The 14,923-nt window shown below is 48.1% G+C and overlaps 1 protein-coding gene across 2 annotated transcripts in view; it reads right to left on the bottom strand.

Moving 5' to 3' along the window:
* The window catches only part of TECPR2 (tectonin beta-propeller repeat containing 2), a 71,428-nt gene that overhangs the window by 55,118 nt on the left and 1,387 nt on the right, over window positions 1-14,923 (bottom strand). The window contains exons 1-4 of one of the 2 annotated variants that reach the window (XM_025041989.1): window positions 14,396-14,878; window positions 10,980-11,261; window positions 2,675-2,803; window positions 1,959-2,090 (exon numbers count right to left, since the gene is read on the bottom strand). In XM_025041989.1, coding sequence (XP_024897757.1) covers window positions 1,959-2,090; window positions 2,675-2,803; window positions 10,980-11,198 — 480 coding nt within the window. In that variant the 5' untranslated portion in view covers window positions 11,199-11,261; window positions 14,396-14,878. Of the gene's footprint in view, window positions 1-1,958; window positions 2,091-2,674; window positions 2,804-10,979; window positions 11,262-14,395; window positions 14,879-14,923 lie in introns of those variants that run through there. The other variant, XM_015599706.2, reaches the window with a different exon arrangement.

Raw genomic sequence — 14,923 nt, 5'->3', positions numbered from 1 at the left:
ATGTAGCTTAGGTGGGGCCACGAGTTGGGGGAGGCAGAGTTTCAGGGAATCCTCTGGGCGGAGCGACCTCTGTAATCCAGTTTGGTGACCTCTCAGCTCTGGCAAGCCTGCGTCTGCACCCTGGGAGGAGGGAGGGCTCAACAGAGGAGCAACGGATACTGCCAGCACCTGTGCCCAGGAGAGAGCCTCGCCTCCAGCCCTTGCTCCGACAACTCGGTGTCCCCCTGTAAGTCCCTGATGCCCCCCGTGCAGGGTTCTGGTGCTCAGAGTGAGCGGTCCATCACTGCGAAAGTCTGCTCATGGATGCAGCCCCTTTAAGAGGCGACTGCCACTGCCTCTGTCTCGCTGCCTCTGTCCCACTCCGCCGCTCGGGACCGGGCGGGACCAGGCAGCCCCGCGTCCTCGCCGCGCTCCACCTTCTACCGTTGCAGGGTGATTATGACCCTCCCTAGTTGTAGGGCTTCTGTTCGTCTAGATCCCAGGTGACTCTGCTTGCTGTTCATTCCGCGTTTCTGTCACAACTTTGATTTGGCCGCAAGAGGGAGGAATGGAGCCTCTATCATCTACACCATTTTTTCCCAGCATCAAGATTTTTCTAAGTGACCAACACATGACGTTACAAAATCACACATGGGTCAGAGCCCTTCAGGGCGCAAGACAGACCAGAGGGTTTTACTGTGACAGAGCGTGGAAAATTCATCTGTATGGTTTCAGATTCCACACGGAAACTAACCTTTAAAGAAACTACCACCAGTCAATTTGGGGATATGATTAAAGAATATCCACAATTCTCTGAACGGGCTACTAAAATTCTCCTCCCATTTCTAACTACATGTCCATGTGAGGCCAGCGTTTCTTTATCTCCTCTAAGCAACACACGGCATCAGCAAGAAGCTGGATGCGGGGCCCAGGTGCCCTCCGCCACGCCAGACATTAGATTTCGAAGTGTAGAGCAATGCCACTCTCTCCACTTGTTTTGAAAATTGTTATTTTCGCAAAAATGTTATTAACATATATAGGTTTATTATGATGTCAAAGTAAAATTTAACAATATTTTTTTACTTCTCAGTTTTAATTGCCAACATGGTACACTCAGAAGATATAACTCACACAAACAGCAGTGCCGTGGGGTCCCCTTTTTAGGAATGTAAAAGGTCCTGAAGACAAAGAGTTTGAGAGCTGCCACTAGAGAATATTTGTAATAAGTCAGTCACTCGGCTAAACGTCACTCGGCTAGTTAGTGCAGAATCCTACCATGCCAGGAATGAAGGCGACCGATGACAAAAGGAAGACTCGTGCCACCAAGGAGTTCACCCCGCTGGGCTGACGGACACCACAGACAGCAAGGCAGGCAGGAGGCCCCACGTGCCGCGGAACGGGCACGGCCTTTAGAGCAGAGCCTCTGCCCGCGGTTAGCCTGTGACCCTGGGCTAGGGACCGGGTCTCTCGGAGCAGTCCCTTCTATTGACTGGGGATGTGAACACACAGCTCAGGGTATTCTGCGAGGCCTAAATAAGAACTGTGAGGCTGGGCCCGTGCCGCCACCAGGCCTGCCCCCACCGTCTCCGTGTGCGCGCACCTCATGCCTCGAGCGTGGCTGGGGTGAGCCCTCCACCCTCAGGAAGCGCTGCCCTTCCAGTCAGGGGTATGAATGCTTCACGTGCTCCTACAGACCCTTCGGGCAATTAGGAATGACAGTGGCTTCTTTTCTGAGTGGCATCAATAGACAGCAGGAGAATGAAAGGAGTGGACATTCCAGTAGGAACAAAAGCTAACCCTGCAGTCACAGAAGCAGAAGCTTATAAAACATTAGGAAAGTTCTCGAAAGAAAATGTTAAAAATAACAGTTGAGATTATAAAGGGACGATGATCAAGAATCAGGCTGACTAAAAATACAATTATGAATATAATTTCTCCAAATGTAAGAAGGTCGACAATACTTCCGAAAATACTTTTACCTGGTCTAGATCCAGAGACGAATAGACAATTTTCCCTTTGTCGTCTCCGGAGAACAATTTCATTCCATTGGGGCTCCAAGCCAGAGCTGTTATGCTATTTTTGTGAATACCAGTGACATCAAATCTCCGAAGCTATGAATAAACGATAAAAATACACACAAGAAAAAAAAAAGAACAGACACTGAGAGAGGGAATATGTGGACAAGGTGGCATGCAACCTTCTTACTCCGGGAGGGGCTGGCTTCCATCTGCCTATTCACCTTCAAAACCCACAGACGACAGCCAGGGAATATTAAGCAGAATTTCAATCACCCTCATGCAGGGGTCCCCAATCTCCTGGCCGTAGGCCGGTACCAGTCTGTGGCCTGTTAGGAACCGGGCCACAGAGCAGGAGCTGAGCGGCGGGCGAGCGAAGCTTTATCTGCATTTGCAGCCGCTCCCCAGCGCTGGCATCACCGCCTCAGCTCCACTTCAGACGGTCGGGCATTAGATGCTCGTAGGAGCATCGGTCCCTGGTGCCATAAAGGTTGGGGACTGCTACCCTTATGTGTTTTTTGCCAAATGTCCTACTAAGAACAAAAATGTTACCTGACTATAAAGAACACAGTGTAAGCTTCTCTGAGTATGTATTTTCGAAGAAGATGAGGATTTCTCACTGTAAAATCCATGAGGAATTTGCCAAGAAGTTAACAAGTGCTAATGTGTTTAGTGCGCACCTGTCTATTTCTCCCGGGCAAGGAAGACACAAGCTGGAACACTGCAACCCTCCCGGAGGCTGTGCCTGCAGCCACGAGGTCATCGAAGCAGCTCAGCAGCTTCACCATCGTGATGGATTCTGTTTTTCCCTAAAAGAGGAAACATCCAAAATCAAAACCTGAAGCAGGCCTGCTTTCGAAATGTCAAACATTTCCAGTGGAGTGGAAAACTTCATTGGGCTGCAAACAGAGATGCATACAACACAGAAAGATAATTAAATCTGTTAAAACCCTCCTTTTCTAGGTTTTTAATCTTTGAAATGACAAAATTAAAAACTGCATTTCCAATACAGGAAATGCAGATCAGTCAAGTGTCTGCACATGCTGAGCTCTTATCAAGAGACAAGGAGCCCAGACGAGGAAGGCGCTGCCCCCAAACAGGAGTCTGGGTTGGCTCACTGCAGGGATCAACCAGACGGTGCACCTGGAAGGGCTTTGTAAATGATTCCTGGTGTCTCGGTTCTGAGATCGATAATCGTATTAAATAACATCAATGCAAGCTTAATTGGTTTATTAAAAAGCACACGTACAAGCACTGCATACAGATATTCAGGCTTCCAGGCCACGTGAGGAATCATTTTTTTTAGTTTGAAACCATTCATTCAGCAAAATTACACAACCACGTGACCTTGCTGAGACATCCAGCAAGATCTCCAATAAGCCACTTTGATGCCCGCTGCGGTCATGTAGAAGGCAGGCAATCTGTCACATAGGTAAGCGCACCCCTCTATGTTCAGGGTATTGAGTCAGCTGCTATGGTAACATAAACTAAGTAGGTCGTAGGCCCCCCTCTGGAAGCTTAGCTGTGGCAATGAGACGGGCACCTGAAAAGCCGCCCACAGCCAGGGGGGACGCGAATGACTGAGCTCACCCTCATCGGGTACTGGACAGCTTTAGGGGATTCTCATGGGCTGCAAGGACAGCTGGTGCTAGACCGAGGTACAGGTGAGGGGCTTGGATCTTAAGCCATAAGAGAAGCCCTTGAAGACCCCTGATTGTGCCGGTGTGTCAGTCAGAGGGGATTTGGGGGACCAGGAGGGGGCCTGGCAGGAAGCCCACGGGGAGCCCTGGGTGGCAGTTCGGGCCGGAGGTGGTCCGGGCCTAGTCTGGAGAAGCGGCGGACTGAACGGGCCCGAGGCAGCACGCCAGACGGAGACGGGCTCTCTGCGAAGACGCAAATGAGATACGAATTCACTGAATTCATACGGATTGTTTCACTGCTTTCCTCCTCTTACTAACAAAAAAACCCTGGTCTGAAGTTTGAATGTTCATACGACTTTATAATGCTCTAAAGTTAAACAAAGGACTCCGCTTTCCTGGACCGCTCTCCTCAGCCCCACAGGGCAGGCTGCAGTCCGTCCCTGGACCCGAAGGAGGTCCCTGGGGCCAGGGACGCTATGAAGGAAGAGGACGAGCAGTCTGAGAGCAGAGGAGAGGAGAGGAATGCTCTCGAAGTGCTGGGACGGAACACCCCCAGGAAGTGAGGCAGGGATGGAGGCTCACGTTTTCCCTCCAGGCGCCCACATCGCTTGCTGGGAAAACGCGCGGCACCCGGGCGTTCAGCGCACGGGCGTTGTCTGCGTCCTCCGTTCTCTCCGACGGCCTGTTGGTCCGCCTGGTGCTGACGCCACAGCGCCTTACTGAAGCCTCGCAAGTCCTACCACCCAGAGCGGGAACGCCCCCCACCTTCTTTGCCGCCGGCATCCTGACTCTTTTTGACTCATTACAATTTCATACACATTTTTACTCACCCTATCAACTGCCGTTAAAAAAAATTGTTGGAATTAAGTAGAATTTATGTCAATTTAGGGAGGATGAACATTTAATAAAATACAATTTTGACTGTGAGTCACTGTAAAAAACGTTGAAAACTACATTCCCAGTGTCTAATGAACGGAAGCAGCCCGTGCCAAGAAGGCCCGTGAACCCCTGAGCCGCAGAGCCACCGGCCTCCCAGATGGAGGTCCCGGGCCCCTGGTCGGCACGGCTACAGGTTACTCCACAGGGAAGGCACGGGAAGGCGTTTGGCAAATGCACCTCTGGCCAATGCGCAAGACAAAAAACCCCATTTCCATGCTGCTTTAAAAAATATACTAGGTGCAAAGTCAGGTAAACATTTAGAAGCATGTGCCTTCTAGCTGAAAACATCCTGGGCAGGTTCCCATGCTGAGGCCTGTCCTTCCCTCCGCTTGCGTGCCACCCCAGACGTGTCAGCGTGGAGTGCTGGGGACTCTCCTTGAGACTTTGTTCAGCCGTCACCTTCTCGGTCAGCCCTTCCCTGAAGGTCCCATTTAAAACTGGGCTGCCCAGCTGGCACGCCTCGCCGCCTTCTCTGCTTCACCTCGCCCTCAGCACGTGTCCCCACTCGTCCGTCTGCATGTCAGCGTCTCTTACGTTTCTGGCTCTTCCCATGAGACGCCAAGCTCCACGAGCACAGCGGCTTTGCCTGCTGTGTTCTCTACTGCGCCTCCGGGACCGGAAATGGGCCTGGCACACCGTTAGCACTTGACAAATACTGAACGAATGAAAAGGGCAAGTGTGGAAAAGTGGCAGAAATGAGAATGAGCAAAGATGTGGTTAGTGCAAAGACAGTTCAGAAAGCGAAGCCATGAACTTCCACAGCTTGCTGAATGCTAAGGAGAGAGAGATCACACGTGTAATTTCAAAACAGAAGATTAGAAACTCAGGTCAAGTTGTCTTTCTGGTCTGTTCGTGAGTATGTCACATCCATATACCTAACGAGTTCATAAGATTTTTGTACTTATCAGCGCCTCACGTTTTCCCCGCGTTTTTGGCACCAGCTAGGAAGAATTTCTCGTGTCTCCATCTGCCCTCTCTTGCTAACTTGTATAGGGGAAAAAAGGTTTCCAAAAACGTTGTTCTGAAAACACATGCCAGGCTATGTTTATCACGTAAAAGGTCTGCTTTCTTATTTAGGAACATGCTTCATTTTAAAACATGATCTTCCATCCGTATCACACATGCATTTCTTAGAGGGTAAACTGCTTTTTATTTTTATTTCGCTTCTCACAAAATCTTAGACTTTCCCTGAATCAACCGGGTTGAGGCATCGCTCCATTTTCCCCTGGAAATTCCGGAGACCCAGAGTTTGGTTTCTAACTGTCCTGACACCCAGACTCCTGTGGAAGCCCTGCCCTCTCTCACAGGAAGTGAGCGCCATGGCCCGGCAACCAGCTACTGCGACCAGATACGTGGCCGGGAGCAGGGACCTTACCCTCTGTGCCTCTGTAAAGCCTGGGGATTGTGCCAAAAGGTTCTAAGACCCAGCCGGCTCTGAAGATGAAAATGACAGAGACAACGACATAAATATTTAATTCAGCTCTAGGCTTGCACGCTAATGACTGAAAGGCAAAATAAATCTTTGTCCTGTTGTTTATTCAAGTAATATATAAATATGGTCTTATTACCAAAAAATTCTAACAGTTCCACAGCATTAAAGTAAGACAACGAATGCTTCCCCTTCACGACCGTCCTCAGCTGACCCATGCCAGGGCCCTCTGAGGGTCAGGTGACCTCGCACCGCTGGGTGTCCATCCAGCTCTGTGTTTTACAGGGACATTTGGTTTTGTTTTCAAACCCTAACATTCTAATTCCAAGTTCTATGTTCTTTCCAAAACAGATTTTTTTTTTTAAATTTTCTACTTTCTTTGTGATTTTCCATAATTATGTTCATATTCTATACTCAGTGGGTACTCAAAAAATGCTTTTGATACTTAGGGCTGCCAAGTGTGGATTTGGGCCCAAATGAAGTACATTGGGAAAACCAACTAAAACATATACATGGGATTTCTTCCTGGAGTCCCCTCCTAGTCTGCTGGGTCCAGTCGTCTGTGCTAGATTCCCCCAAATTCTGGTCATCCCCGCAAAGGCCGTCCTAGCATATCACATCTCTTCAAAGTCCACAGGGCTCATTATACAACAAATAATACACTAATTCTCGGTAAAACTATAAAACTTACAGTCAGTTGTAATTTATAGCTTTATTCTAGAGAGCATGGAATTCTTATTCCTTTGAGAGTTTTTTGAGTTTCGTAGCTAAAATTTTAAAAATAGTCACATAGTTATAAATTTTTAAAAAAATAAAATGGTCGTCAATGAAACGTGTTTTGTAAAACAAAATGGGGTTATAACTGCAACCTGAGAAGGGGTGCAAATCCTATCAGAGCACACTAACGCATGCTTGGCCCCTAACCCTCCCCACACGTCCCCAGAGCAGTTCTGGAGCCGACTCGGCCCGGGGGCAGGTTCCAGCCCTCAGCCTCATGGGGGAGGCCCTGACCATCTTTCTGGCCTATCACACACTGCTCCAGGTCCTGCTCTGTATTCCACTTCCTTCCAAATACACTTTCTGGAACAGTAACAAAAGCCCTTAAAACACCAATAAGCCTCATGCCAAAGGTTATGTAATAGTGAATTAAAGCTCAAGGGGCTAAAAACTAGTCTACAGTGTCAGAAGTCAGAAGTATCAAAATATACAAAGAACTCATACAACCCAATAACAATGAAAAAACAAACCATCCAGTCAAAAAATGGGCAGAGGACCTAAATGGACACTTCTCCCAAGACATACAAATGATCAACAAACATATGAAAGGATGCTCAACATCGCTAGCTTTTAAGGAAATGCAAATCAAAACCACAATGAGATACCACCTCACACTTGTTAGAATGTCTATTATCAACAGGACAAGTCATACCAAGTGTTGGAGAGGATGCGGAGAAAAAGGAACCCTCATACACTATTGGGGGGACTGCAAACTGCTATAGCTACTACGGAAAACAGTATGGAGGTTCCTCGAAATACTAAGAATTGATCTACCATATGATCCAGCAATCCCTCTACAGAGTATTTACCCCGAAAAAGATATCTGCACACCGATGTTCACAGCAGCATTGTTCACAGTGGCCAGAACATGGAAGCAACCGAAGTGTTCTACAATAGATGATTGGATAAAGAAGCTGTGGTACATATACACAATGGAACATTACTCAGCCATAAGAAGAGATGAATGAAATACTGCCATTTGCGACACTATGGATGGACCCTGAGATAATCATGCTAAGTGAAATAAGCCAGACAGAAAAAGTTGAAAACCACATGAGATCAGTTACATGTGGAATATAAATCTAAAAGCAACAAACAAACATGACAGAGACTCATGGACATGGACGGTAGACTAGTGGTTACCAGAGGGGAGCGGGGAGGGGGAAGTCGGAGGTAGACGGGATAACGGGGTCAAATATGTGGTGAAAGGAAGAAATCTAACTATGGGCGGTGAACACACAATGCACTGTGTATGCGTTACTGTTCAACTGTACCCTTGAAATGTATTGGATCTGGTTAACCAATGTCATCATAATAAAAAAAATAAAAGTAAATAAATAAAAATGAATTCCCTAAAAAAAAAAAAAAAGCCAGAAGTAGGGACCTGGGGAGGAGTGTTGATCGGGAGGAGGTATTTACCGAGGGAGTCCACTGGGCTGCTGGAAATGTTCTGCATCGCGATCTGTGTGCTGACACAGGTGTACAGACACACGAATTCATGAGATCTGTACACTTTATGCAAATTGTACTTCGATTAAAAAGCGAAAATGAAACGAGGAGAAACACGGAGCCTGGAAAGCCTGCCTGAACTTAAATTTGCTGAGGTGTGTTCTAGGGTCTCCCCGAGGGAGCGGTCCACGTTTGCCTGTAAAGAACATGTATGCAGCTGTTGCTAGGTGCAGCACCCTGAAAGTGTTGACCAGATCAGGCGGCTGACAGCAACTGTCACCCGGCTTTTCCACATCTTTGCTGGTTTTCTGTCCGGAACTTCTACTACGGCGGGAGGTGCTGACATCTCCAACTGTAAGTGTGGATTTCTCTAGTTTTCCTTCCAGCTTTGTGGGTTTCTGCTTTGTGTTTGTAAAACTCTGTCATCGAGGTACATGCACATTTAACCCTGCTATGCCTTCGTGGTAAACTGACCCTGCCCCATTACGTAAGGTCTCTCGTCGTCCCTACTTTTCTGCTCAGACCACTGACATGAACATAGCACTCCGAATTTCTTTTCATTAGTGTTACATGCTGTATCTTTCCCCAACCTATCACTTTTGACCTTCCATTAATTTTAAACTGAATCTCTTAGAGACAACACAGAGTTGACTCATGATTGTTCTCCATTCCGAGTTCTGTCTTTTAGTTGATATGTGAGATCATTATGGGTACATTCTGATTTAGGTCTATCACTGCGTTTGTTTACTTTTTGCTCCTGTTTTTCCTTCGTCTGTTTCCCTTTTCTTGCTTTCCTGTGAGTTGTTCGAATAATTTTTAAAAATCCATTTTAATACACCTATAGTGATTTTGACTATACCATGTTGTAATGGTTTTTTCGTGGTTGCTCTAGGGATTACTCTATACACACTCACACACAAACACACTGTTTTTCAAAAGCTGTTTAGACTCAACATTTTACCTCTTCAAGAATGTAGAAACCTTACACCATGTAGGTTCCTCACTCTCCCCTCTCGTTACACTCGTCTTACATATTACTACACCTGTACACGTTAAAAACTTGATCTGTTTTTTTTTTTTTTTAATTTTTACTACCTGTCAAATATATGTTAAAGAACTCAAGAGAAGAAAAATACCCTATCGCATTTATCTAGATATTTACTATCCTTCCTTCAGCACTGATGTTCCAAGCTTCCTTCTGGATCACTTCCTCTCTGTCTGAAGAACTTCCTGAAGCAATGATTTTAGAGCAGATCTGCTGGCAATGAATTCCTCAGTTTTCCTTCATCTGAGAATATTTTTATTTCACCTTCTTTCCTGACAGATATTTTCACTGGTTACAGAATTTAGTGGACAGTTCTTCGCTTTCAGCATTTTAAAAATGTTGTTCCACTCTCTTCTAGCCTCCAATAGTTTCTGATGAGAAATCTATAGTCATTCAAATCATCGTTCTCTACAGGTACTGTGTCATTTTTCTCTGGCTACTCTTGAGATTTTTCTTTGTCTTTTGTATTTACTAGTTTGCTTATAGATGTGTCTGGGTGAATTTCTTTGGTTCATCCTGTTAGGGTTTTGCTGTCGGATTCAAAGTCTTCCTTGTTAAGTGTTTTGAAGTACTTAAGAGATTTCAGATAACATTAATTCATAACTATAGTTTTAAAGATTAACTATGTAATGGTCTTAAATGTTTGGGGAATTTGATAAGTTAAATCCATAAACTATTAATCAAAGAAAAGAAATAGCAATAGTTTTAATTTTTATACAGAAATATTAATATAAACTCTAGAGCCAATCTGCCCAAGTTCCGACAATGGTGCCACCATTTACTAAGCCTGAGCAAGCCCCAAGGTTAACCTTGCCTGACTTTGGGCAAGCCCCTTAACCTCTCCGTGCCTCGGCTGTCTCCCTGGTAAAATACAGATAACAACAATAACATCTGCCTCGTATAAAATGTTTGTAAAGAGGAAACGAATTAACATGTAAGGGTTAGAGTAATGCCTGGCATAGAGAAAGTGCTATAATGCGAGCTAACCATTTTTGTCATTTTAAATTGAGTACAGAGGCTTAAGAAAAACTAAGTTTTTAAATTAACAATACTCTCTTAAACACAAAAGCCTGTCTTGGTCTGTGAAATTCCCCTACCCATAGGCAGAGTGGAGCCCCACGGGCCATGACGTAGGAGCCACAACTCATCCACCTGAGCCTCACCCAGAAAAAAGCCACAGATACTAACTGAATGGGTGGTTCGATGATAGCCCACCAACACCTGGTGCCCCTAATATCTACACTACACAGACGTGCCCAGGTCAGCCAATGCAGACATAGGTCGGTCGGGCCCCCGACAGCTGTGTTCTGCGGAAGTGACCTTATTTGAAATGGCATGTTCTGCCGGCCAGCTAGTACTGGCACTAACCCTTTTTCATAACGAGTTTAACAGAATAACTAGAGATTACTCAAGTACAACTTCGAGAAACAAAACACTTAGAAAAAAATACCTACTTCCAAAGTTTCCTACCAAGTGTTAAACACTAAACTGTCCCTTTTAGAGTGATGCAGGATTTCTGGAGGCAGGGAAAAAGTGAAAAACACCAATGTTTTTAGCTCTATTCCACCGCGATTGAGTATGGTTCCAAAGTAGTGTTTGGGTGAGATACTCAGGCCACGTTCCAGCAAATCGAAAGTGAATCATCCGAAGCCGGAACTCACGAGTGCACGACACGTCGGCCGCGGTGAAAGGGAAGGCAGCCTCACCTCGAAGTTGTACTTCTTCATCTGGCCGGAGTGCCGGCAGTACAGGTAGAGCATGCCGATGCTGCTGCCCACGGCGATGTAGTCCCCGTTGGTGTCGAGGGCCGTGAGGTAGACCACGATGGTGCGGAAACCCTTCTGGATCTTTGTGGGAATGGCATTGAGGAGAGAGTACAAAGGGCAGAACTCTCGGAACGTAACAGGCTCGGATACGGAAGCCATGGCCGAGGTGTCCAGAGGACCTGCAGGCGGGGACAGGAATGTTTCTTCGGCATCAAGGGAAACCTGGGGGATGGAGAGCAAGGCATCGTGATTCTTCCCACGCCTGGTCAGGCCAAAGGGAAGTCGTGTTTAACAGTGGGAACGGGGAGCTTTCAGGTGGATAAGTGCTACAGCTGGAGCATAGTTAGACAGAGAAAGTGAGCCAGGTGTCACTCGCGTCACTTCTGAGCATCTGTGTTCAAAACGTACTTCAATGTGTACTGGCCCCTGTAATTTACCTTGTGATACATATCAGAGAGATGGAAAGCGTATTAAAAAGTTCTCATTTCAAGTAGCTTATGACTGAGCCGGGGAGGGAAGAAGGCAGTGAAAACACGCAAAACTCCACGTGACTGGACACGCGTCTGTGGGTCTTGAGGAGAGGAGGGAGAGCGGTGTGGACCAGGGAGGTGGTGGCTTCACTGGAAACATCCTGAACTACGAAGCCGCCGGAGAGGACGGGACATGGGAAAGGGAAACAGAAAAGACACCTGTCCTAGGGGAAGTGAGCCAGGCCCTGATGCAGCGACAGGCTGTGCTGGGCCGGGCCCCCGCTGGCCGTCCGCGCCTCCTCTGCGCCCAGCGCCTCAGCGGCACAGACTCTCGCCTGCTCTCGTGGAGGCCACACCGCGTGGCACTCTGGAGCCTAAGCTTCCCCTAGTCGATACCCAGTCCTGACACGGCACGTTACGACGCACCCAGGTTCACTCACGCATTTGGTCCTCTCCCTACCCTGGGAGACGGTGGTGGCATCATCCCCAACTTGCAGACGAAGGTATTGCAGGCCAGAGGCTCACGGGCCTTGCGCAAGGCCACACGGCTGAGACCCGAATCTAGGCCCGCCCCCTCCCAGTGCTGGGCCCCTTCCAAAGTCACAGTCACAGCTGTGACAGACAAGCAACAGCTCTAGTCACATGTGCTGTTCCTGATTCAACCTGGAGGGACGTTCAGCTTGCAAGTCCATGGAGATTTTCAAGGCCCCCTTGTAGAATCTTCTAGGGGCGCTAGACTGACGGTCTATTTGTACTGTGGGTTTTGTTTCTACAGAGTTGACTGACGTCCACGCCCTCTGCTGACGAAACTCACCCGACTCCTTCTCGCCAGAGGCCCTGGCACTGGCTGTTCCTTCCAGCTGGAAGGCCTTTCTCTAGATGTCACTCAGCTTTTGCCTTTTCTCAACATGTAGGTCTCTGCTAAAATGTCCCCTCCTCCACGAGGCCTGACCTGACCACCCCTGAGCACCCTCTATCACATCCCACCCCGGCTTTACCTCCCCACACATCCCTTCCCTTCCGCTGCCCGGCCCCCGCACCGCCCTGGTCTGTACGCCCCACCGAAGCGGAGCCCACGTCTCTCACTCGCCCGTCTCGGAGGCGCTCAGGAAGTACGTACTGAATGAACGAGATATAAAAAAGGAAAATTTCCAAGGAAGGAATGAGTGACAGGAATGGAAGAACGGCACAGTATCTTTTCTGCAGTATGGTCCCGACTCAATGCTGGAACAGTAACCCCGGATCTGGGCCGCCCATCAGTTTTCCACGCATCTTCAGATCCGTGTCGCTGGGAAGTCACGACAGCCGGTACCGGGAGCGATGCAGGGTACCCTCGGAGCACTTTCTAAGGTAATAATCGATATACCGCTCCGCAATGGCTAAGAATACCGACGGACACTGCCACCTTCGGCAGGAGTGGACGCTCTGGGAGGCTCGGACACAGTTTTAAGTGCTTCATGCCTTGTGCTGTGTGCAACAGAAATCAGGATGGTGATGCTGGTCCCGTCCACACAGTGGCACAGTTTGTAAATGTACAGCTTTTAAGGACAAGGCCAATCCTTGGTTTCGCCCAAGTACTCCATATATCAAACAAGGGCCAAATGGCTACCAGGCAACTCAAGTGACAACGGCCACTGGCAGACCCCTTGGGAAAGCATGTAGATCAATCACTGAAGGACACGGGACACAAAAACCAAAACGACGACGATAACAGCAATGGCGGTAACAGCCAACGCTATCAACGGAAACCATCCTTGGCACACTCACTAAATCCTCACAGAAAACCTGCGAGGCAGGCCCCACCGCCACCTCCAGCTCACGGATGAGGAAACCATTCCCGTTTCAGCAGTCTCAACCTGCTCGGTAAAGTCAACACTGCTTCCGTGGCCACAAGCATCTCCATTAACGACACAAGACACCTCTCCGCACCGCTCCTCCTCAAGCGGGGGTGCGCCCTTCCCTCACTCACGCCACCGGCCCCGCACACCTGGGAGCTGGCAGTTGGCCACGCTGACCGACACGATGCCGCCTGGGTGGGCTGTTTTTCAAAACTGAGGCTAAGACTAATAATACGTAGTCCAAGTCATTCACTTAGCGCTCAGCACCAATACGTCGCCAGAGCACGCAGACAACACCGTGGTCTAAGGAGTCGCTCTAAAATCTCTACAAGTGACAACAGAGTCCCTGCTGTATTACCTATTTTTAAAGTCTAGATGCAACACTTATTATTAAGTGTTAAAATCTAATGGCTGAACATGATGAGTCTGAGGTAGCCATTTATCTTCCAGATGAAATTCTGTCCCTTTGCTGATCCCACGCCTGCTGGCCAGCCAGCGCTCACAGGCTGAAGCCTGGTGAGAGCGTGGAAAGTGAGCATTTTTAAAACGGCCTGTGCCTGCTGCATCCCACACCGCAGCCAGAGTGGCTTTCCACCACGTTCCCTGACAAGCCATGACCCATCAGTCTTAGCAGGTCCCTTTCCGCCCTTCCCCGCCACCCCACACACCCTGTAAGAACGAGGTCACCACCAGGAAGCCCTCACAGGCCCCCTCAGACACTTGGTTGGTCTTCCTGTGCCTCTGCAGAACGCTGGGGGCAGTTAGCACACAGCGCCGCCGGCGTTTGCTCCCACTTCCTCCAATGGACTCTTTCTAGTCTTTGCCCACATCCTCCTGGTCTACATACTCTGCGGTGCTGCGAAGACCAACAGAAAGTAGGGTACGATCAACGCTCAACATGTGTTTGTTGACTTATTCTCTCTGAAAACACTGTGCCAGAATTCCCCACGTATGACAGCCCAAGATGGAAGATGACGCTACCTCAGTCACAGCCATCATTATGCAGAAACTCACTGGCCTGACATCCAGGTCCAAAGAATATACTCACTTAAAAGTGAACGTGCACTTTGAGCAGCGGCTCGCTTCTCCCTCAACAGTCAGTCGTCAGCTACAACCCCGATTCTACCAAGCTCCTTGTGCTCCACCGTACCTAGGAATGGCCACATTTGACACCAAAGCTTGTTTTCATTACGTGATTAACTGTCTCCTGACCCGCTCTTCACTTTTCCAAGTTCAACCATCTGCTCCGCCTGATGCAGTTTCTTCTTTTCCCACTAAGTGCCGGGAGCCATTCTGTCCCACTACGCAGCCACCACTATGACATGACACCCTCCTCGAACTCCAAGTGTAACTTCTCCAGAACACTGCAAATCCAGCAGGAGCCAATTTTCCATTGAAAAAGACAACGTGGCTACAAAATAACTTACACCTAACAAAAGCTACTTACTAGTCATTCCTTCAGAAGAGGACTGTCCTTATCCCATCTTCCCCACCATCTGGCTCCAAGCCAGTTTCTACATGAATATACTCACTTTTAAGTAAGTATATTCTTTGGACCTGGACATCAGGACAGTGA

The sequence above is a fragment of the Pteropus alecto genome, unplaced genomic scaffold, assembly GCF_000325575.1.
Source record: "Pteropus alecto unplaced genomic scaffold, ASM32557v1 scaffold8, whole genome shotgun sequence".
Lineage (NCBI taxonomy): Eukaryota > Metazoa > Chordata > Mammalia > Chiroptera > Pteropodidae > Pteropus > Pteropus alecto.
The sequence above is the reverse complement of the archived record's forward strand: the minus strand, read 5'-3'. Positions and strand labels throughout refer to the sequence as shown.